The sequence below is a fragment of the Rhododendron vialii genome, chromosome 4a (assembly GCF_030253575.1).
Source record: "Rhododendron vialii isolate Sample 1 chromosome 4a, ASM3025357v1".
NCBI lineage: Eukaryota > Viridiplantae > Streptophyta > Magnoliopsida > Ericales > Ericaceae > Rhododendron > Rhododendron vialii.
This window is the reverse complement of record NC_080560.1, coordinates 31,555,921-31,582,110: the sequence shown is the minus strand read 5'-3', so window position 1 is coordinate 31,582,110 and position 26,190 is coordinate 31,555,921. Positions and strand designations below refer to the sequence as shown.

General features: G+C 36.7%; 1 protein-coding gene across 1 annotated transcript; it reads left to right on the top strand.

Annotated features, from left to right (window-relative positions):
- Window positions 1-20,328: 20,328 nt before the first annotated feature.
- On the top strand, window positions 20,329-25,157 carry LOC131322621 (uncharacterized). The gene is made up of 7 exons (XM_058354013.1): window positions 20,329-20,528; window positions 22,839-22,938; window positions 23,023-23,143; window positions 23,224-23,345; window positions 23,658-23,779; window positions 23,904-24,063; window positions 24,833-25,157. The coding sequence occupies exons 1-7, from the start codon at window positions 20,402-20,404 to the stop codon at window positions 24,939-24,941; spliced, it is 861 nt and encodes a 286-aa protein (XP_058209996.1). The 5' UTR covers window positions 20,329-20,401; the 3' UTR covers window positions 24,942-25,157.
- Window positions 25,158-26,190: the final 1,033 nt, after the last annotated feature.

Genomic DNA, 26,190 nt, shown 5'->3' with positions numbered 1-26,190 from the left:
TCTCTAATACTGCTTCGAAGAGTTTTAAATCTCTTAAATTAATGCCTCTGGTCTTAAACACTTTTAACCAATACATTAATTACTAGAGACCACTCATCAGTTTTCCATTAGCTGTAAACTTTTATTATTTATGACATAATAGGCTTCCACCGCCTTTTGTCTTTTTAACTTCAAGACCTGTACATCTGTCCATTAATAAACAAAACTCATTGATCAATGGATGACCCTTCATGTCTTTAGCTATAAATGCCCATTGAACAACAACAGTGATCACTACGTTTCTTCACATTTCTTTTCATCTCTCTCACTTTTTCTCTTTCTAGATAGTTATCCAGAAATGGCTAACAACCAACAAAACCCTCTTCTTCCTGATCTCATGGATGAGTTTGCCGCTAAAATGGCAAAACTCATTGCTGAGCTCAAACAGGACAACCAAACCAAGCTTCAGGCCCTTCGAAGTGAGATCAAAGAGCTTTGCACTCAATTGGTGGACGTGGAGACTGCTTCCCGTCTCAACTTGGCTAGGACCTAGGACGAGCTCACAGCCACTCTCTTGGCTCATGAAGCCAAAAGTCCTTTGAAGGGTGGGTCTCAATAGAGGCTCACATTTGGGACTATGAAGATCAATATACGATCTTCGTTTTGGTTTCTGGGCCATGGTCTGGTCCTTTCTTTTTTTGAGAAGATCATAGTAAATCTTCATTTTTTTTGTTGTTCAAACCTGTTTAGGTCTGTTTCTGTTCAAACCAACTTGGGTTTGTTTTCTTTTCTTTTGCTACACCTAGAAGGGTGTTTTGATGTACATATAACTTAATGAATGAAAAGAAATCTATCTTTCGCATGCCTTTCCTTTAAGTTATTTGTCAATCTCAGGAGATCATTCGATCAATCCATATGGATATACATACTTACAATATTGAATTATGGAAAATGTAATCCCAAACTTTGGTTCAAATCATACTTTTCCTTTGACCCATTGTAAAAGTATCTACTGGAAGTAACTATATTTCTTCCAAAGTACTTTGAAGACCCTTTAACAAAATTCCAACATTGGAAAAAATGAGTTTTGAAACAACATATAGCAATGGCATTTCACCTTTTAGTAAAACTTTCCCAAATAGATGGGACATAAGCCTTCAAATGCCTACCATTTATTTTCCTTGGTTGAACACATCCATTCAACTCTCTTAAATGATATGCTCCACCTCTTAGAACTCTGTGGATTGAAAAGGTCCTTCTCAATTTGGGGCCTATTTTTCAAGTCCTGGCTTCCTCTCTTTGATTAAAAGAATGACTTTCCACACCAAATCTCCTTCATCAAAGCTTCAAAACACCACTCTTTTGTTATAGCTTCTGGCTACTCTAGCTTTTTCGAGCAAGATTTAATTTAAATCTCACTCTCTCTTCATCTATTTCTTCCAACTCCATATTCATGGATTGGTGATATCCTTCCATGCTAAGATTGTTTTGAGCAATCACTCTTTGGTATCTTACTACTATTTCCACAGGCAATACAGCATCATGCCCATATGTTAAAGCAAATGGTGTTATTCCCATACTTGTTCTTTTTGTAGTTCGATAAGCCCATAACACATTTAAAAGCATATCAGGCCATTCCTCTGGATTGTTATTCACCATTCTTTGAATTTCGATCCTCTCTTAAGCTTGACCATTTGATTGAGCGTAATAAGGGGTAGAGTTTGTCAAAATTATTCCATGATTAGCTGTAAAAGCTTTTACTAATCTTCCTTCAATGATAGATCCATTATCCACAGTTATTGTTTCAGGGGATCCAAACCTAAAGATAATCCCTTTTAGAAACTCTATAACTTGAATTTGAGTTATACTTATAAAAGCTTGAGCTTCTACCTATTTAGTGAAATAATTAGTGGCAACTAGAATGAATTTGTGCTCACCAGATGAAGGTGGATAAATCATTCCTATCATATCCATTGCCCAACCTTTAAAGGGCCCTGGTTTTACCACATATTGTAACTCTGTGATTGGTAAATGCTTAAAAGGCCCAGTCTTTTGACAAGCATGGCAACCCTTGGCATAGTCAATACAATCTTTAAGAATGGTTGGCCAATAAAATTCGTACCTTCTTATCATTTTAATGCTAGCTTGGTGAGCTCCATAAATACCCTCATGTACTTCTGCCATTACTTTAAAGGCATTAACTTTGCTCAAACATTTTAAAAGAAGACCATGTGCTCCTCTTTTAAATAACTCACCATTGTACATTATATAATTGATTGACCTCAATTTTGTTGCTTTGTCTGCCTTAGCATCAGGTTTAGTTAAATAATCAATTAAAGGCTGCCTCCAATTTGGATTTTGACTTGGTGCAACATTTGTTTCATACACTTCGAAGTCATTTGGTCTATCTTTTAACAGAAGTAATGACTTTCTCAAAGTTAATTGACACGTCTTTCTATCTTTTTCTGTTATTGTCTAATATTCAGAAGCTCTTTGAGCCACTTTATCTGCTTCTTCATTTAAGAATCTTGGGATTTAAGTAAAGGTCAACAAATATAATTGTTTGGTCAAAGCTTTTGCACACTGAAAATAATTTATCAAAGGGGGACTGTTGCATTGAAATAATCCATTCATTTGATTAATAACTAATTGAGAATCTCCATAGATTTCAACTGTATCTACTTTCAAACTCAACAATATTTCTAAACCAAGAATCATCGCTTCATATTTTGCTTGATTGTTAGAGCATTCTCCTTCATTGATTCGAAATCCATATTTGGTTTTCAAGCCTTGGGGAGTTTCAATCACAATTCCTACTCCAGCCATTTGACTTGTTTTTGAACCATCATACCACATTTTCCATGGCTTTAAGGTCACAATGCCAATTTCAGCTATTTCAGGAATTTCTATTATGTAAGGGTGATCTGCCAAAAAGTTTGCTAAGGCTAGCCCCTTTACAAATTTTTGTGGTACATATTCAAGACTAAATTCTATTAAAGACACTATCCATTTCCCAATCTTTCCACTAAGTACATGCTGAGATAGCATGTACTTCATTACATCAGTTTGAGAAATAACATAGGTAACTCTAGGCATCATATAGTACTTGAGTTTTTTAGAAGCAAAAATTAAACTTAAACATTACTTTTCCACCATGGAATATTTGCATTCACAAGCATTCAGAAACCTACTTAAATAATAGATAGGTTGCTTTTTGCTTTCACTATTGTCTTGAGCCAACAACACTCCCATAGAGTCATAGTTTACTGCCAAATACAACTTCACAGGCTTTCCTTTGCTAGGTGGAACTAAAATTGGAGGATTAGCTAAGTACTCCTTGATGGCCTTTAAAGCAGCATCATGCTCTCTTGTCCATTCGAAGTTTTCCCCTCCTTCAGTTTCAACAAAGAAGAAAAAACATTAGTTTTCCCCACAGTGTTGATATAAATTTTCTAAAAAAATTCAATTGACCAAGAAACCTTTGCAATTCCTTCTTATTGGAAGGTGGCTTTGCCTCAATGATGGCTTTACCTTTGTTCTTATCAATCTAGATCCCTTTATAATGAACCAAATACCCTAGGAAATTCCCAGCGATCACTCCAAAAGCACATTTGGTAGGATTCAACTTCAATTGGTAGTGTTTCATCTTCTTAAAAGCTGTTCTTAAATGTTCAAGATGATCATCAATAGAACTTGACTTTACAATTATGTCATCTATATAGCATTCTAAAAATGTTCTGACAAGCTCATGAAAAATTGTATTCATAGCTCTCTGGTACGTAGCTCCAACTATCACGCCCTCGATTTTCAACATAATAAATAATCAATTTCAATAAAAGATCCTTGCTTAACATAAATATTACCCAAAAGAGTTCCCAACAATTTAACTTTACAAACAAGTCCACACGTTTTAGTAATTACAACTTTGGCACTACGGCCCAAATCAACTTAAATACAAGTACAAACCTGTTTAAGATATTACATACTTTATAATCAAGAGGAATTTTATGAATAATTAGTTACAAACTCATCTTTGTCAAAATAAAGCCAATACAAGATGTTTAAGTAACTAAAACGGAATTAGCTCCCAGAAGTCTTCATGCCCAAGCACACGAGTGCATACAGTCTATTGTCTAGCATTTTATCCTGAAAGAAAGATTAGGTTGAGCTACACTAACCCAGTAGAAAAATCTTTACCAATTTTATATGTAAATATAATGAAATGTGCAAGTAAGATGAAGATGAGAGGTACCTCTCAATCGATAGATAATGGTAAATTCAAGGATATTTCAACTTTCAATATGATCATCCTAACGCAAGCCTATAGCCCAATGCACCACCAAGTTCAGACGATATTAAACAACTCAAGTAACCTCGACACGACTCACTATCGCCAATCACCTTCATCGGTATTTCCACCCCTTGCGTTACCGTATAACACCACGAGAATTACCGTGCTACCACCCCTTGCGTCACGGTGATCCCTAACAACTCGAATCACCGTCTTACCACCCCTTGCGTTACGAGACAGTCTAAGTCTTCGTATTACCACCCCTTATGTTACGAGACTTTCTAAATCAACTCCCGACACAAACAACCATTTCCTCACCCGACTTACAAGTTATGACCCTCCCAAGACCACAATCCAACATAAAATATGTTACGACATGCCAGCCATATCACAAATATGTCGCAAACGTTCATAAACATTCGACCAATCAATAATATGCGAAATAACAAAGTTTTAACCAATTTGATCCTTATCATTTCCTAATAACGGAAGGCCAAAGGATCACGAATAACATCAATTCAGCATAGGACATCAATTAGATAATCAAAAGATGAACTAGAAGGTATCCGAAAGGGTTTAGAATCAATTGGGGATTGAAACGATTGAAGGAACACAAGACAGCATCGAAGCTGTCCAAAACAACAAAGGGTATTGATACCCCTAAGTCGGGTATCAATACTGGGCAAGTTGGAAATCCAGAGAAGGATGGGGTATCGATACCCCATATTTGGGTATCAATACCCCGCTGTTTCGAGGCGATTTTCTGCAGTTTTGACAGACTTTCAAAGCAACAAAAGGGAGCGATCCAAGCACGATCCATACACCAAATCAACATATATACACATAGAAGAGGTAAAGAAGTCCCTACCTCGAGCCGAAGAGCGAAACCTAAGAGATTCAAACAAGCCTTAGCTCCAAGCTTCTTGAAATCAATCGAGATCTTCTCTTCGAGCTTCACCCAACAAGATACAAGCCCAAAATTGCGTAGATGAGGTGAAATGAGGGTGGATCCTTGACGTTTTGGAAGAGTTTGAGTAGAAGAGCAAGAGAGAAAGATATATACGGTAGAGAGAGGGAGAGCACGGTGGAGAGAGAGAGAGATACAAGGGGATCTTTATCTCCTGCCACTCACACCCACAATATATACTCACATATCTCTAAATCACACACACTCCCTTTAGTTTCCATTTTACCACTTCAACCCTCAATTCAAATAACCACCAAATAAGTATATTTTTCCCAATTAGGCATCTAATAAATATTTTCAAGAATTAAAATTATCCGGGTCTCTACAGTCTATCCTCCTTAAAAAAATTTCGTCCCGAAATTTGATGGACTAGATCATTTCAATCATGCAATGCTAAGACACAAACATGACACCTCAGTCAAGTAGACACAATGAGCCTACAACCACTATTGTCTAAGAAAACACAACGAGCCTACAACCACTATTGTCCAAGAAAACACAACAAGCATACAACTAACAATCTTCACTCCTTAACAATAATCAAATCCAAGGTCTACGAACAAACTCCATACTTCGAATCTCAATCTTGGTCTCAAACCAACGAATCCTTCTGGAATCAAATTAAGAGGTGAAATAAGCAAGAAAACTTATGTTTTTTTCATTCATGGAGAGACACTAAAAGCACGTCAACCATCCAATTTCCCAATGAGTGTGTGTGTGTGTGTGTGTGTGTATATGCGTATAAGTTTTCACTTTCAACCAATTCTCTTAAATTCCATGCACAAAACCATTAGAATCCTTCAACTCCGATACCAAAGTCAATAACGCCAAACTTTTTTTTTTTTTTTGAGCTTTTCAATTCCTACATTAACTTTCAAGCAACTATTTGTTGTTGATTACCAAGTCTTCAACTTTCCCAACAAGTTTAAGGACACAAACTTAACCATCCTTGGTCATAACTCCTAACACCTATCGTTGAATCTCTTCAGACATTTCATTTTCATTGTAACATGCCTTCTTACCCATTAATTCTAGCCTCAAATGTGATTCTGTAAAGAAAACAAGCAATTGTCCAATCAAACACCACACAATCCTCAATGGAATTTAGCAATTCAAGTGTCACAAGGACAAGTTAAGGGTGACTTCAAATCTTGCAGACAAGGTGGAACCAAATTCAAATTTTAAGAATTAGAAATTGCTCAAAAACAGGAATCCACTTACATCCTAGTACAAAGAAATGAATAATCGCACTAAATATCACTACAAACTCCAACATCCCTCTTGTCCGAATTCTCAGCTGTGTAACATTCAAGCCAGTCTAGATTACCATCTAGATTTTACTTTCAGTTAGTATATTAAAACCTTATATCACATTATCCACAAATAAGACCAGATTAAGCGTCTATTTACCAAATTTTAGCCCATACAATCAATCTCTAGCATGCACTACTTAGTTTATGCACTTAAGCACCCATTGTCTATATTCTAAAACCATTCTCTACTACAAAACCGTGGTTTCCATCCATAAGAGTTTAATTTTAGCACCCAGGAGATGATTTATATCTTTAGACCACATTTCCAGCAACCTAGCTCAGCTTTCCAACATGTACTATTAATTCCGGCGCGTAATCGATAACTTTACGTACTTAAAATACATCTATAGTTCTGAGAGTACAAGTTTTGCCCATGCATTAGCACTTAACAATCAATCATGGTAGTTACATAGGTTGTTTTAGCATAAAAATTGAATTTGAACAACTATTTTCAACATATAAAGAGTCAATTAGGAACTTTTGGCCACCAATTTCAACTATTCTACCTCAGGTGTTGAAATCTAACTCATTATTCTTTTTTTTTTTTTTGGGATTCTGAGATCCACTTTTCTCAAATCCCAAGAACAACCCCAAATCTATCACACAAGATTCTTGTTGATTACTATACTAAACTCACAAGTATCCTCAATCATCATTTAAGTTTTCAGCTAAACAATCAACTCATTCCCTCTTCCTCATGACAGAGCTCATCTTAACCATGTTAGGACCTAGAGTTTACATATAATCGGTCCATTGTTGCAAATACAAATATTAATTTCTTGCATGGTAGATTATCTAAATTTTAAATGACTCATAAACACCACAACGAAGTCATCAAGCAACATGCTTCCATACCTCCTCAAGACATGCCACAAGGGCCATACGGAAAGAAATATTAGGAAAAACAATAATAACGACAATAATCATAAGGATTCTTCTAACTGCTAATTCCTTTTCTTTTCTTTTTACCACTCCCTCAGTTCGCCACCAGTCTCAACTATTAGCACCAAAAGTTTAAACTTTCAAACCGGGTAGTTTATCATTATTCTCCACAACTAGTTATGTAACCAACCTATCTTCAAGATTTGGAAAGCACTCCAACTTCACTCACCCTTATGTAACACATGTCCACCATCACGATAATTTACAAAAAGAATTTGTTTATTCCCAAAACAATCATCCTCTAAGCTCGAGACCAGCTTAATTACAGTCTAGATCTACTAAATTTGCACTGTCATATCATATTCTTAGAAACTTTGGAATCTCGCCTCTTGAAACTACAAGCTAACTTGAGAAACTGCAATTTACGATATCAACTTTTGTCACATAACCGGTTCCCTCATGTGAGTTATTACAACTCTAATCTTCATAGGTGTCCTCTTCTAAACCCTTACGATTATAACTTTGACACATTCTGACATTTCGATCTTGACTCATACATTCCGGTCGACCCAAATCCTCTACTCTTAGTCAAGGCCACCCACTCTAATAGTCACTATAACTTAACCCATTGGAGAACTCTATCTCCTATGACAATAGCAACCTCCCTTATACTTCTTTGAATTGTAAACTCCCACAATAGATAATAACCCTCCACCAACTAAACCCTCTTGTTCCTCTATAAGACATAAGGAAAAAAAAAAATCTTATTTTTTTTAAACACAAATCATATAAAGGTGACATAGGACTATTTCACATTCCTCTGACTGTATTTTAAAGTTCATATAGTTATTACAAATTGCTTTCACCTAAATGAACAAGTTATCCAACACTATAACTTAACCACACTTAGTCAAATGACTTAAGAAGTAGAGATGCATTTGGATGTCCCAGGACTACACAAAGCATTCAACTTACAATAACACTATAGCCCTGACCGCCTATATAAAAAGGGTTAACAAGTGCGACTTAAGGTGCACCTAGCCACTCTCTATGTGTTGTCACTCAAAACAACAAGCTAGACAATTGAAATTTCTCTCTTTTTCTCTTGATAACCCCAAGTCTCCTCGCATTTCGTCTTACAAACTCCGGTACGCTCATCGACCTCACAAGATTCCCAACTTGGACCTAGATCGCTTGTCATATCACTATAACAACTCTTTTTATGCCTAGGTCTAGATTTAACAGCACACAGCACCTAGAGGTGCTGATTCACTTTCAAGCAAGTAAGATCACATAAACATATACTCCACATAGCACAAAGCACATAAGAATATAAGTGTTAGGCAATAAGGCACAAAGGTACATTTCTTACAAAAGACATGCGTCAATCAAACATTTAACAGGTCATACACTAGAGACCAAGTCCTCTCCTATCAAAGTTCAAGACTGAAGATGTTCAGAGGCTCTTCATTATCAAGAAAGTAATTCATCCTACTATTTTCCCAATTTCGTAAAGATAAATAGATAAGGTGATCTTAAAAGCACCGCATGTTTTCCCATAATCCACCAATCTATCAACTAGCTCTAGTTTAACTCCTAGTAAGCACTAGGCTCCTTCAACACTGATACTCCCTTCAAAATCAAACACCTACTTAAGCAAAACATTCAAAGTAACCAATCTTGAAAAAAAGACAGTTGAATTCCTTTAACTCAGAGATGTAACACATTGCACTATATCATGATATTGAGTCAAACTTCTAAAAGTCACTATCGACAATTCATTTCCCCAATTTGTTTGTAAACCAAGCAGTTTCTCACTATGACACGGTAACCCGCATCTTTAAAGTATAGCAACAAATTCACAATGAACTTATTAGACAACACGAGATCATTAAGCATGCATACTCATTATAACATTCCTCTTTGTTTCTTTGCAACATGAATTTTCACATCAAAGCACTCCCATATTCGATTGTATGAAATCAACAAGCAAATGCAAGAATTATTATTTTTTAACGACTTCGCATGATCTATCAAGATTCAATTTTATAGAAAAATATAAATCTTTCCATTGTTTATCTTGTTTAAAGAGCATCTATTCTGAATGTTCAATCATGAAGTCGCGATGGCCAGTCGCACTTCAAATTGAATATTCAGAAATAGATTTTCAAAGTCTTAGAAAAATAAGTTTTGCACAAGTTATATATATATATATATATATATATATATATATATATATATATATATATATATATATATATCCACCTTTAGTGGTCAAAACATCACTTAACATAAACATATTCAAAACACTATGGATTCAAACCCTATTACTCGAAATAACACAAACTGGCACCAAGTGTGAATAGCATAAAAAATAAATAAACACACATAATACTAACTAAAACGTAACCACCACAAAGCCTAATCACATCATATCACATCACATCAATCACATTAAGACATAACTTTCTACAAACACACGTATTCACAGATCAAGTAATTTCAAGCCATCACAAGAGTCAAAGAAAGGGAACAATCAACGACAACCACATCACCTGTATGGTCAAGCCTCCAACTTCTAACACGGGTCGACAACAACACTTCATTCCATTTAAATGTAAATGCAATGTCACTTAGTCCAAGAAGTGTCAATTCATGCAAACACACACACATATCATGCAAGAGATGTGACATTTTGAACCCATGAGACTAAAAGTCTCCCCACGATCTCAAAATATTCAAACCTAGACGCTCTGATACAAATTTGTCACACCCTCAATTTTCAACATAAATAAATAATCAATTTCAATAAAAGATCCTTGCTTAACATAAATATTACCCAAAAGAGTTCCCAACAATTTAACTTTACGAACAAGTCCACATGTTTTAGTAATTACAACTTTGGCACTACGGCCCAAATCAACTTAAATACAAGTACAAACCTGTTTAAGATATTACATACTTTATAATCAAGAGGAATTTTATGAATAATTAGTTACAAACTCATCTTTGTCAAAATAAAGCCAATACATGATGTTTAAGTAACTAAAACGGAATTAGCTCCCAGAAGTCTTCATGCCCAAGCACACGAGTGCATACAGTCTATTGTCTAGCATTTTATCCTGAAAGAAAGATTAGGTTGAGCTACACTAGGCCGGTAGGAAAATCTTTACCAATTTTATATGTAAATATAATGAAATGTGCAAGTAAGATGAAGATGAGAGGTACCTCTCAATCGATAGATAACGGTAAATTCAAGGATATTTCAACGTTCAATATGATCATCCTAACGCAAGCCTATAACCCAATGCACCACCAAGTTCAGATGATATTAAACAATTCAAGTAACCTCGACATGACTCACTATCGCCAATCACCTCCATCGGTATTTCCACCCCTTGCGTTACCGTATTACACCACGAGAATTACCGTGTTACCACCCTTTGCGCCACGGTGATCCCTAACAACTCGAGTCACCGTATTACCACCCCTTACGTTACGAGACAGTCTAAGTCTTCATATTACCACCCCTTGCGTTACGAGACTTTCTAAATCAACTCCCGACACAAATAACCATTTCCTACTAACGTGTCACGTACTCAATTTTTAACATAACTATAAATGATTTACATAATAAAAATACTCACAAATATCCGTACGGTACCCAAAAGATCACTGTGTTCTCATTCCCTTAATTACACTTCCAAGTCAAAAGAATTACAATCTAAGTTACAAATACATCTTTCAAAATAAATTTACAAAGATGAATAAGTAACTCCTTCGGTTAGCTTTCAAAATAATGTCCACACTCCAAGCACGCCAAGCAATGCAAGCTATGGTTCCGGGTTAGCACCTGAAAATAATATAAGGCTTGAGCTACACTAGCCCAATAGCAAAGTCTACGCAAACTCTATATGCAAATGAGCGACACGAATGAACGAATGATGATAAAAGATCACAAGACAACAGAGGAAGCACAATTTTCATGAACAAGTGTCCCAAAATCTCCAATTTTTCTTTTATTCAACCCAAAAATCATACCCGTTCAATTCATGTCTCAACATGTCGTGTCATTTGTGTGTCTGAGCCGAAGCTCCTGCCAGGCTAATTATGGGACCCTGATATCCCCTGCCAAGCACCCACCTTGAAGGGTAGGCCTTGAGTAATTATTTTGAGCATTAGCTCCTGCCAGGCTAATTATGGGACCCTGATATCCCCTGCCAGGCACCCACCCGTCGATGGACCCTGAATGTTCGCGCGTCATTCCAAGCTCAAGCGTATCGTTTGTACAAATGTCGTCTAAGGAGCCCATGTTTGTCATGTCATAGTTCCACAAATTTGATCAATTCCCATGCGTCTCACGTCACCCATGAGAACAAAACAAGACTGCCCAAGGTCTTACCATATATAATAATAATAAACCCATGGAAATATCCCCAGGCATTAGAAAAGTACATATGCATTGACCCAGAAGAATTTAACCTTTGACTAGCAACCTACCGGTAGGAAACAGGAAACTACCGGTACAATTCAAAAACAGTGGAGGCACAGAGTTGGTTCGCTAGTGTTCTACCGATAGAAAAAATAATAATACCGGTTGGAGTCCGAAGATGAAGAAGGAAATCATAATCCTACCGGTAGGGAATAAATCCTACCGGTAGAAACACAAAACAGTGATTACACGTTGTCACAAAAACAAGGTTCTACCGGTAGAGAAAAATGTCCTACCGGTAGGAGTCCGGGATTTTGGCGATTTTTCATCAGATAACAGATTTTAATCCAGACCAAACAACAACCAATACAAGCTCAAACAAAGCATGAAAATACTCAAATAAGACATAGGAGAACCCAAATAACATATAAAGAGAGGTAGAATTTCCTACCTCGAGTATCCAAACCGAAATCAAGAAGATTATGCAAGCCCTAGCTTCCGGAGTCCAAATCGAACAAAATACACCGAACCAAGCTTTATCCAACGAAATACGAGTCCCAAAATGCAAGTAGAAAATGGTTTGGGAGTTGATTAGCGCGGTTCTTTGAGTGATTGGGTGAGAGAGTGAGAGAGAGACCGAGAGAGGGGAGAGTGTCGAGAGAGAGAAGAAATGAAAATGGAAAAAGAAAAAAAATAACTCCCCTGGTATACATATATGGCACACACATGCACAAATTACACCAACACCCCTAATTTTCATATTCTCGCACTTTGACCCCCAACTATCATTTTCACATTAAATTTTCATTCATCCATTTATAAAATATTAAAAATTTATAACGGAAATTTACGGGTCTCTACATAACGGAAGGCCTAAGGATCACGAATAACATCAATTCAGCATAGGACATCAATTAGATAAGCAAAAGATGAACTAGAAGGTATCCGAAAGGGTTTAGAATCGATTGGGGATTGAAACGATTGAAGGAACACAAGACAGCATCGAAGCTGTCTAGAACAACAAAGGGTATTAATACCCCTAAGTCGGGTATCAATACCGGGCAAGTTGGAAATCCATAGAAGGATGGGGTATCGATACCCCATATTTGGGTATTGATACCCCGCTGTTTCGAGGCGATTTCTGCAGTTTTAATAGACTTTCAAAGCAACAAAAGGGAACGATCCATACACCAAATCAACATATATACACATAGAAGAGGTAAAGAAGTCCCTACCTCGAGCCGAAGAGCGAAACCTAAGAGATTCAAACAAGCCCTAGCTCCAAGCTTCTTAAAATCAACCGAGATCTTCTCTCCGAGCTTCACCCAACAAGATACAAGCCCAAAATTGCATAGAGGAGGTGGGGTGGATCCTTAAGGTTTTGGAAGAGTTTTGAGTAGAAGAGCAAGAGAGAGAGATATACGGTAGAGAGAGGGAGAGCACGGTGGAGAGAGAGATACAAGGGGATCTTTATCTCCTACCACTCACACCCACTATATATACTCACATATCTCTAAATCACACACACTCCCTCTAGTTACCATTTTACCACTTCAACCCTCAATTCAAATAACCACCAAATAAGTATATTTTTCCCAATTAGGCATCTAATAAATATTTTCAAAAATTAAAATTATCCGGGTTTCTACAGTCTATCCTCCTTAAAGAAATTTCGTCCCGAAATTTGATGGACTAGATCATTTCAATCATGCAATGCTAAGACACAAACATGACACCTCGGTCAAGTAGACACAATGAGCCTACAACCACTATTGTCCAAGAAAACACAACAAGCATGGCTTCTCTTCTTTGGAAATTTGATCCTCCCTTTCTTGATCTGTTCCTATATCCTGTCATGGAAAATATTAAAATTCTTAGTGGAATGACTCTAAGAATCATGCCATTTACAATATGTTTTCCCTTTCTTTTCATCCTTAGATGGAAGTTTAACATCAATAGGCAGTTTAATAAACCTTTTCTTTAACAGATAATCAAAGATTTCATCAGCTTTAAATATATCAAAAGAGTAAGCCTTATTGATCTCTTTTCTGTTAAACTTCTGTGCTATAGTAGTTTTCTTCTGAATCAAACTATCACATACACAGGGCTCATGTTCAATAATTTATGCAGAATCAATCTCAAAAGTAGGGTTTTTGTAATAAGCTAAATAAGAAGAATTGTTCCTATCTATATCCTCTTCTAACAAAGATTCATATGTTGAGACTTTATAAGTTAAATCAACTAAATCTCTAAACTCCATGGAATCAAATTTCCTTCGAAGTTCTTTATTCAGACTATCTTGAGCCAATCTAACAAACTCAATTTTAGGAAGCTGAAGTTTGCATTTGGTTCTAACTTTCTTAAACCTAGCAATGAATTGTGCAGCATTTCATCAGGTCTTTTGTCTTAATTTAGCTAAATCAGCCATAGTAACTTCTGGCTCAGTCTGATAAAACTGTGCATGGAAAATTTCTTCCATCTTTTGCCAATTTTGAACTAATTCAAAAGGCAAATTAGTATACCATTCATAAGTTACTCCTGTCAATGAATTAGAAAATAATTTTAACCTCTGAAAATCATTATTTGCTAATTCCTTGCATTGAGCAGTGAACCAAGCGATATGTTCCAGTGTAAATTATCTCCCATCTCCATAAAACAAAGTAAAATTTGGAATCTTAAATCCCCTAGGAACTTCGAATTGCCTAGCTGTCTATCCATCCTGGGTAAGGCTTTTTTTATACTGGAGTTTGTACCCCCTGCGTTAGAGGTCCACAAACTTCTTGTATAAGTCCAATGACCTGCTCCCTTAGTAATTGGTCCGTTCCCAAAGGCACTCTATAGTTCTGAGGCTGATCCCAATAGGGCTCTCTAAGATTTTGTTCCCTAGAATAACCAGTATAGGGGCCATTACCTAGCCCACTTCGTAGTTGAAAGTACTTATCTGAATCCTGAGGGGGAACATACCTTTCCTCATTTCTATATTGTGTCCTTTTAGATTCTTCTTCCCACCCCTCATGTAAGGGTTCGAAGAGCAAGTTAGTATAGGACCTATTCACCCTGGGCATATCTGCCTGCCTGGGGATTTCAAGGGCTGATTTAAAGCTTTTCATGCCTATTCTTTCTCCTGGATACCCATAATTCTGAGCACAATTGTGTTCATCATGCATAAAATAACCATTCTTTGACTTTATTTCTCTTTCTTGTCCTTCGAATACGGGTTCGAATAGAGAGTCATTTCGTGGTCCATTCCTAAATGCCCCTTGTGTTTTGGGGACATTATCTTCTTGACCTTGTCCTACAAAAGGAGCCTCTTCTTCAAAGTAAGGTCTCCTAATAGATTCATACCAAGACTTGGGTGCTTCTTCAGCACCCATTGGTTCTTTTCCAGGCCTAGACCTATCTTTACTAGTACTAGCTCTTTCTCTTCCCTCTCCTTTATTGGAAGGTGTTTGAGAATTACTTTGAACTGGTGACCAATTCTCCATATGTTTTAACATGGCTTTTTGTGTTATGGCCAATTCCTTAAATGCATCTAATATTTTTGAAAGTTGGTTCGAAGGAACCTCCTTTCCTCGAATAGTTTCTTCTACATGAACTACTCTAGCACTTTTGTAGTGCACGTGTGGGGTTCGTCCCAGACCCAATATTGGTCCTAAACTTTGGACACCCTGGCTTATAGGTAGGCTTTCTTGTCCATTAGCCCATTTCTCAGATTCAACTTGAACAATTCCCTTTGGTTCAGGACCAATATGAGAATCATCAGCTTGTTTCCTCAGTTTTGGAGTCATATCTAACACCTTAGTGAGTCCCACCAGGCGTTCCAAAAAATTGCTTGGCTGGGATTTTTGGCTTACTTCCGAAATATGATTGTGTGCGAGCATGCCAGAAAAGGCTTCTAATTATCATTTTTAGATTTTAACTTATAAAAGCCAAACTTAATCAGGTGATTGTGGTGATGGTTCAATTACCTCAACTGTAACAACCCCGATTTTTGGTAAATAAAAATTTCGTTAAAAATTTGAATTTTTATTTTTAATTACTTGGATTGCGTTTGAAATCCCTTTTTAATTTCTAAAAATCAGTCATAATTAGATTTTAGTCTTTAAAATTATATTTCTTGGCTAGATATTGTACTTGGCAAGTATAGTTAGATTCTAACCACTTAGTTAGAAGAACCTAACTACCAATTCATCTAGTTACTTTCTCCTAAACCTAGATGAGCCTTTTGAACCTCCTTGAACCTTTTGAACCTTTCAAACCCTAATGAAACCTTTTGGACCTAGGTTATTATATACATATACATACACATATATTTATGACTAGTCAATCAAGTCATACTTGTCATCTTGGATCTTTACCCATTGAACGATAAAAGTTAGGGAAACTTTTATCCATTGGACAATAGACCTTCCATTAAAAAGATATCTATGCTAGATTGTTAAGTACAAAGATATAGTTATATATAGGTATATATACACATGCCTAAAGGACATATGGTATTATTCTAGTGTATATAGTACCTCACCCTTTTATCCATTGGTCAATAACTGCTAGAGAAATTATTACCTGTTGGATAATAGCATTAGTCTTGCCAACAAGTACAAGGGTTATTTAATTAAATCATTCTCTAGATTTCCCTTGGGATGATATACTTATGTATATATATGTATGTACTATATAATATATTACCCTAAGATATCCTAGGTACATAATCTAATATTTTAATGGAGTATGTGCCTAATAGGACTATTTTAATAGGGAATTTAGATCTTATAATTTTTTATTGGATATTGGAAATCTACCTAGATTACATGGGTATATATATATATATATATATATATATATATATATATATATATATATCATATTATATAAAAGCCTAGATTTCCTAAAGTACATAATTTATTAGTTTAATGGAACATGAGCCAAATCGGATTATTTTAATAAGAGATCTTGATTTGGAAATCTAGTATTTGTGTACTTTTATATACTTAGTCATATTTATATACATACTATTATATGTTGTACAAGAGAGAGAGAGAGAGAGAGAGAGAGAGAGAAAGGAGGGCCGGGAGAGAGAGAGGAGGAGGAAAGAGAGAGAGAGAGAGAGAGAGAGAGAGAGAGGAAAAGAAAGAAAGATGGGATTGTACTCACCATGATCTTCTTACATCCTTTCAATCTTGGGTTGTATATCTCTTCAAGCCATATATAACTCCCATTGTCCTTATTTGTACAATTACAAATATAAAACCATGTACAAACCTCCTTTCTCCACCAATCTTTCCATAATCTAATCCAAAGTCTAGCCTTGCATGCCTAAGAACTAGGTAGGAGTTGTACAAGCAACCCAAAATCTAACCCATCAAGCTTTCAATCAAGATTTAAAAGTGAGAAAAAGATGATATATATATATATATATATATATATATATAGAGAGAGAGAGAGAGAGAGAGAGAGAGAGAGAGAGAGAGAGAGAGTTTTCGGTTGAGAGAGAGAGAGGGACATGCCTTGCCTATAAATACAAGGCTATTCCAAGCCATTCTCACACCTTCACTCCTTTGCTCTCACTTCTCTCTAGAAACCATTTTCGTTTTCCAGACAGCCTACTGACTTTTGTAAATCCTCATTTTTCTCCAGCTTAAAGTAGTTCTTAGAACCAACTCCCTTCTGAAAAGTTGTAGAGCACTTCGAGACCTTCAAGTTAGACCCAAGAACCACCCTAATCGGTCAAGAAATGACAAAGATACTGACATCCGAAGTTCAGTAAAAATCTTGGATTTCCAGTTCCAGACAGCATATGGTCTCTTCCTTTATCACCATTTTTCTCCTACCTAAAGTAGTTTCTAGGATCAACTTCCTTCACAAAAGTTGTAGAGTGCTTCTAGAACTTCGATTTCGACCCAAGAAGGATCATATTCGGCCAAAGATTGACCGAGTTACTGCCATCCAAAGTTTGGTCCAAATTTGCGAGTTTCACCACCCGTAGAATTTTCCAACTAGCTTATTCGGCCCCGACTAGTTTCGGATCAAGGTAGATTAATCTCTACTCATTCTCCCTAGTATAATTTTAGTTGTTTTTGCTTATGATACGGCAAGTTAAAGTATTAGAAATAATTAGCAAGTTCGTTTTACTAAAATCTTGAAATGAAATTACGATCTTGTAGAATCATCTTATTCCCTAAACCCAAGTATAGTGTAGAACCATATGTTGAGAAATAGGATGTCTTTACTCTTTAGTTCAAAGTATAACTTGAAGTATTTTTAAGTAGATAAGGTTATCTATTGTGTATTATGTTTAGAATGCACGATGGTTAACAAACTCATTTTGCTAATGGTGGTATGAACATGTTGAATAATTGACTTTTACTTCAATAAACATATGTTGTTTAGAACTTACCAAAAAGAAAGAAAGAACGGCTTTCGAAAGATAAGACTTATCGTTGATAGAAGTATTCATATTTTGATCTTTAACATGGTTATGAGCATGCAAACATGAATTGCTTGTATTATTTGTGGTATAATATTGAGTTGGATGATCTTGCTAGTTTAGTTTCAAGATTACAATAAATGATTTATGATTACGTATATGACGAGACACATAAATCGAGAAAGTTAGAAACATGACACCTAGGGTGTGGTTAATGAAAAGATGTGTTTTGATACTGCGATGTGGCCGGACGTGGTAGCCCATTGTGTGTAAGGATTTTGAAAACTGCAATGTGGCCGGACTTGGTAGCCCGTTGTGTGGTGTGTGTTGCCATGGGACCGGACGTGGTAGTCTCATTGGAGGTGATTTACTGTTTGTGAAAACCACAATGTGGCCGGACGTGGTAACCCATTGTGAAGATTGCCAATGGGGCAGAACGTGGTAGCTTCATTGGTAATATGACTTGGTTATCCGCGGAGAGGAGCCAATGCAAAGTTTTGTGTGCCAATGGGAACCTGGGACGGCGGAACCATTGTGAGGATACTCGGGAGACCGGAACGGCGGAACCGAGGTTGGGTGTGTAAAAATGATTTTGGAAATGTTGATTTGGTAAATGAAAGGTGAAACGAGTGACACGGTCTACGACTAGTCGCGTAGGAGAAACACAGAGAATCTTGGACACAAACGTTAGTTGAATATTGACTGTGAATGTGTCATTGTTAACCGTTTCGTTATGTATGCATGATCTATGTGAAAATCGTCAATTTTATGATCTATTGTTTGTAAGTTAAGAGTTAGTAGGTATGGGTTATTCTATTGAGCTTTTGTAGCTCATGGTATTACCTTTGGTGACCCTGACATATTATATCGGTGACGATGCTGGTATAATGTGTCAAACTTTGTAGATAAATAGGGTAAGCCGTACACCTTGGAGGCTTTTGTAGCCGAAGAGCTGACTAAGATGGAAGAACAGGCGGAGCTGTAGTTAGGAACCTTAGTTTCCCTTCCCTTGTGTAATGAAAGTACTCTTACGGAGGTTGTGATGTAATAAAGAGTCAGACTCTATTTAGATATTCAATAAAATTGTCTATTTAACGTACCCGGAAATTGGGGGCGTTACATCAAGAAAGAGGATTTCTTTATCTAGAAGTATTAAAACGGCTCAACGATTCACTGAAAACTTGATCAACCAAAGGATAAACAAGATACCTTGATCAATTCAAAACAACTTGCTTTCCAATTGATTCTCGAACTTCCTCAAATGAATAGAACAAGTTACAAAGTGATTACTACTACTACTACAAACTACTCATAACTATTTCGAACTGAAGTCTAAGTTCTTAAACTACTGCCTAATGGAGAAACCAAGCATAGTATAGCTGTTTGTTTGATAATTTGTTTGGGGTTTTTCCTTCTTTCATTTCTTCTATTTATAGGCAAACTCTCGAGTCTTCTCCACGACTCTCCTTTTACTGCTTAGTTTCCTTCGAAGCCCTCTCCACTTTGAATTCAAACTTTCCCTCCATGACTTTTAACTGTGGTTATTCAGTTGATCCATCACCCCACTTGCCCTTAACTGCATCGTGTTGGAAGTGGGGCAGTTACGCTTGATTCTCAACTCCTTTGACTGTGTCAACTTGGTGTAACTGCTTCTTGTTTGAATGAAATCATTCATGCGTTTGAGCTTCGAATTGCTCATCTCTTAAGATATCACTTGAGTGACATCTGGCAACAATTATCATTACCTATAAAACGACATTAAGTTAATTAGAATGTCATCGTTCTTTTAATTTTGTAATTCCATGTATTTCAGCCTATGCGTACTCCGTTTCATCTAATGTGAATGGCCACTTGTCATTCTCTGATTGGGCCAGTAAATTCTCATGTAAACAGGTGGATATAAGTTTGTAAAGTAAGAGAGGTGAGAGTAATTTCTTGAACCTGAGGAGAGGTTAGTGTATTTGTCAAAAACCTCAGGGGAGGTCAGTGTAATTTTCCCTTGTTCTATTTTCTCCCTCCTCCTCTCCATCAACTCCGCAGACACCCTCTCTCTCTCTCTCTCAGATACGCGTAATCTCAGACACGAACTGGTAATTTATTGAATCAAGAAATGAAGAAACAGACACTGTTGGCATGGGGAGTGGCGATTCTGTGCTTTGTAGTCCTCATGATCGTCACACCGGCGATTCCCCAGTCGAAAGCGTATCACGATTTTGCTGACAAACGTGAATTCTTTGGTAATAATTTCCCTCTCTGGCTGCAATCTGTGCAAATCTTCCGATGATCGTATGTTTTCCTTACATATTGGATCCGAATCACATTCCCTGAAGTTTCTGCACACTTAGGGTTTGCATTGAACATTTGAACCATTCCTGTTTTGAACTGTCCACTATTACTTGGTAGAAATTTATGGTAAACATCCGGTGCCGTAAGCAAATTCAAGGAGTTTTTACGTGTAGGTCCAGAAAAAAATGGACATACACAGTTAAGTATTTCTGGAAATTTTTTTCAAAATTCCCCTATAAAAATGTCTAAACCACTAAAATATGTCTAAACATAAACCCTATGGTACGCTATGAAAGTGCCTAAAATCCTAAACCCTATGAAAGTGCCTAAACCTAAACTCTATGGTACCCTATTGAAGTGCCCAAAACCCAAAACCCTATGAAAGTGCCTAAACTACTAAAACTCTATAATAGGAAAATGCACCCTAAAACCCTATGAAAGCGCCTAAACCACTAAAACTCTATAATATGAAAGTGCACCCTAAAACCCTATGAAAGTGCCTAAATCCTAGGGTACCCGATACTCTACCCTAGCCCTAGGGGTCTAGAGTAGAGTAGGGTAGGGCTAGGGTACCCTAGCCCCAGCCCCACCCTACCCTATCCTATAATAGGAAAAAATAAAAAGTATGAAATTGTATTTATTGAAGGGTAAAAGGATAATCTTCATAATGTGATCGTCCTTAGAGGTAAATAAAAATTGAGTTCATTCGTAATGAGAATTAACATGAGTTCATCATTAATGAGAATTAACCTGCACTTTTTTTATCCTTAGAGGTAATTTTCTCCAAATTGAATGAGTTTTTGTGGTGACAATTAGAACCATCGCCCCGTTGTTGCCACTTGCCAAGGGGTTTGCCATAACATGAGTTTTTATGGTACTGTTACCAACGTCATATTTCTGTTACAATGCTTTGTGGAGAGAAAAGTTATGACTTATGAGGATTTGAGTGTCGTAGTTATGGTCTTTGTATTTGTAGTGTCAATTACGATTTACGAGTCATTGAGGTGTGTGATCACAATTTGTTGTACGTCATTACCATTTTCGTACTGTGTACAGTATAGCCTTTCCCTTGTACTTGGCGAGGGCTGGAAGGGCTGGGTTGGAGAAAATAAATTAGGACCATAGTGGTTGGGATGGCTAGTGACATGGTTCTGATTCCAAGTTAGTATTTGTATTTGGTTCCCACATTTTCTCATTTTTGGTAGATTATTTGAAGCAAATAAGCTGTGGTTATTTGATTTTACAGTTATCATGTGAATACCGAGGTGCTCGGGATTACTAATGCTACATTCATTCATTTGAGCATTCTAAATTTGACCTGTAACAGCTACTGGTTCATTTTAGTAGGTGTAACCTTTTCGTTCATCAATTGTTCAGGTTAACAAAGTTCAACACGGGGTATGCATTTTGTTTTGGTACGGGGTGCTTCTCTTTTGAATGGAAAAAGGTGGCGTCTAAATAGTTTGTTTTAACTTCTAGGCATTTCAAAGTTGATTAAAAAAATGAACAAGAGCTGGAAGTTTGTTTGCCAAACTGGAAATGGTTATGTTGCCTTTTGCATATTAAAAAAGTGGATCCGAAAGATAAGGATCACACGTGGAGAAGTAACAAATGATCCTGAAGACAAGGATCACTATAAAAGAAAAAAGAAGTAGAAGTAGAAGCATTTATGGCGCAAACAAAGAGGATCACTCTTGATAGTCTTGCCGAAAAGAATTCTAAATTCTAGCCTTGATACCATGTGAAAGTATCTAACTGAAAACCAATTGGAAAATGAGTAGATAGGTTGTTCCATGCCCGTTTACTTGTTTTGCTGGTGATAATTAATCAGTACAAGACATGCTCTAACAATTAAGTTTGTCATCTAGTTGCAACGTAAGTCAGCAAGACCGTTTGTTCCCCATTGCAGTGTCTCTGTCTTTGTATCCAATATAGGCTTAGCCTTAGTTTGTTCAAATAAGTGACTGAAATACTAGTCTTAAGTTAGGTTTACATGGATTTCTTATCCCTTTTTTCTAATTTGACTTTTATGAATTAAAATCTGTTCTGAAGTATGATTACTTTATCCATCTTTCTTGTTGTAAATTTATTTATTTGTTGGTAATGATGCCTGTAATTGACCAACATTACTCATTTCAGTATAAATTTGTAATGAGTTAAAGCATTGGCAAAAATTGTAGTTATCTTTTTGCTTGAGCAATATGTGGAGCTTCCTGTCGAGTTAATTATTATGTAGCTGACATGCTTGTTTAACTTTTCAGGTATACCAAATACACTGAATGTGGTTTCCAATTTCCCATTCCTTGTAATTGGTCTCCTGGGGCTCATACTTTGCTTTCACAGGAACTATTTTTGGCTGAGGTTTTGTGCAGTACATGATTGCCAATGTCTTATTATGCTGATGAATACGTATTGTTTTAGAGTAATGGTTAAATGTTTGTGAAGGCTGCAGGGTGAGGTTTGGGGTTGGTCAATTTTTTTCATTGGTGTTGCTGCTGTTGCTATTGGGTCATCTTATTATCATCTCAAGCCAAATGATGCTCGTCTCGTGTGGGATCGCTTGCCGGTCAGCTTCTCCAATCCACGGGCTCTACTTGATATTATATGTAGTTTATTTTTGTTGACATTAATCAGTAATTATTACAGATGACCATTGCATTCACGTCAATCATGGCAATCTTTATAATTGAAAGAATCAACGAGCAAAAGGGAACAGTGTCCATAATTCCCCTCCTCTTGGCAGGTGTCATCAGCATATTGTACTGGTGGTAAGCAAGTGAATCCTTTATATATGAAAGAGGATCTTGTTGTTTTATATATTTTATGGGATGAAGCATTTGGTCAGATTTTTTAAGCACTTTGTTTCTGTCCACCAAAAAACTCATCAGAATTTGATGGTGTTGCAGTAGTGTAGGTTATGGATGGATACAGTTTGGTTGGTGAAAAACCTCTGCTTGGGAGATAATCTTCTAAGTCGGAGGCTCAAATGGTCTGACTTCTATAGTGAATTGGCCTACAAATTGCATGAGCATGACCTGTACTTCCATGTAAACATCTGTTGACTGCATTTTGATTTGCAGGTTTTTTAATGATCTCCGTCCATATGCTCTGATTCAGTTTGTTCCTTGCATTGCAATTCCATTGATGGCTATCTTGTTGCCTCCAATGTACACACATTCTGCATACTGGCTTTGGGCTGCGGGTTTGTATCTTCCTTACGTTATTATTATTATTATTATTATTATTTATCGGCATCTTCCTTATGTTATTTGCTTAATCTTGTAGCTACTTCTGCCATTCTAAGCTAAATTTATCATTATATGCAGGTTTTTATCTTTTAGCTAAGGTGGAAGAAGCTGCAGATAAACATATATATACATGGACACACCATATTGTCAGTGGGCACACTCTTAAGCATTTGTGTGCAGCAATGGTTCCAGTCTTGTTGGCACTTATGCTTGCAAAGAGGAGCAATGAAGCAGAAAGGTATTCTTTCCTTTACTTTTACCCTGTTTGACTTCCTGCTAATTGCTATCTGCACTTAGCATTGAGGATAACCAGTATATATTGGGTGGGGCATTTTCAAGAGTGTCTTCATGTCTTTCTATTTTCCTATTATCTAAAACAACCTTCCGTCGATTTGGCTTCATTTATCATTTTTTGGTGGAACAAAGCTTTTTCTTAGTTAAATATTTAGCATATGGAGGTGCTCAAACAAGTTTTCCTACTTTTGGAGGTTGCTTGCTCATTCATAGCATCTGTATCAAGTTATTTTTATTTTTTTGGTGTGCCTTGGAAGTGTCTGCAGTATTGAACCAATAATGCCTTTTTTCGAAATTACCCATATTTAAGAAGCGCAGATAGGGATGCGAACTGGATACGACAAAACCTATTCCTTACGTTTATGGCTGTCCCTAGATTTCACTCTTTCAAGACTTTTACAATCGTGTAGTTTTACGACATGGATATGCCACCACACATTCATATTTTTCTACAATTCTCCCGTGGGTACATCTTATTGAAGATTTCCATTCTGTTTCCAGAAATTAAACTTGGAAGTACTTTTTTGTTTTCCTTTTCTCTTTTATGAAGAGTCCACGTGTACTTTTCTGCACATATTATTTTCATCATCTGTAAGTGGTGGTGTCTTTCACAGACTCTGCGTCAAATAGGCTTGTGACAAGGCATGTGACCATCCTCTCCCCTCTCGCTGTCTCTCTCTCATGCGTGTGTTTGCTGTTATATCTTAATGCAGGCAAAGTTTGCTGGAGACATGGAAAGTTTCCTGGACCAGATTTAGAGGGAATGAAGTGGAGAGTTACACATGTACTTACTCAGATGTCCCTGTGGAGGAATCTCCTTAACGACTACATGCCATATTCATTTAAGCAGAAATTCTACATTAGAATGTTGACAGATAATCATAGTAAAACCTCTTAAACCACTCACAGAATATCGGTTCAGTGCTACACCTGAACAAAATGTTGTATCTTTCACTTCAAGAATGTATACAGATCACCTTTACTATAGCGAGTATTGACTACTGTGTTCAATGTTTAACTGACTCAGTTTGTGAACCAGCTTTGGCTTCCTCTTTTAGATGACGTTTAATCTCAGAGGCAAGGAATTGTCAATTATTGGGCTATCGGAACTGGATTCTCTGGAATTTTAGCCAAGTAAATTTGTCAACGCAACCATCGTTGTTCAGAGTACTCCCACAGTGAAAGCAAAATAGTACTTCCTCCGTTATTGGATGTCAATTTTTGATATCTGTGTAAATTTCAATTTCTTATATCTTTCAATATGAATTTCAAAAAATATGCAATATGGATCTTGTTTGATAGTTCTTGATTAGTTCTATTATTTAAAGTTTTCAAACTCATAAAAAATATTATATATTGAAAGATATAAGCAATGAAAAATGACACGAGTTTCAAAAGTTATCTTTTTTGGGACGGAGGGAGCAACAATTTTGCTATCAGCAGGGACCGGGACCGATCACCACACTGATCCTACGTAGAATTGATGGGTCCCACTCTACTTTAGTGACAATTTCAAGTTGGGTCCTACGTAGAGTTGATGGTTCCCCCTCTACTTTATTGACAATTTCAAGTTGGGGGGATTGCAAGACAGTGGAAAGTGGGGCAAGTAAGTCTCAACACATGGGACACTTTTTGAGAATTATAGACTCATGGAAAGAGGAAAAATAATGCCCGGCTCATGGTATTCATAATTTTCTCAGACAGTTTTTGAGCACCAACTCTTGCTCGAGCACATCATTGCATAATTTTTTTCAAAACTTCATTCAGTATCTAGGATCCTAAATTCTAAATCAATCATTGGATGATAGAATTAGCTAACTACAATTATCCGATTGAGCTTATTTTTAACATGATCACTCAAATTATTATTTTAAAATTATTAAACAGCTTGGATCACTTACGTGGAACCCCAATTGGGGTTCACACAACCATTGCACCATACGCGGTGAGGAGCAAAAGGGTTGAAGCGTTGAGGCAAGAGTTGGTGCCTCAGTTGGCCACCCGTAGGACGACGTTTTGACTCACTGGAAGTTGCAGCGAGAATTACTTGCTACAGGGACCCGAAATCCCA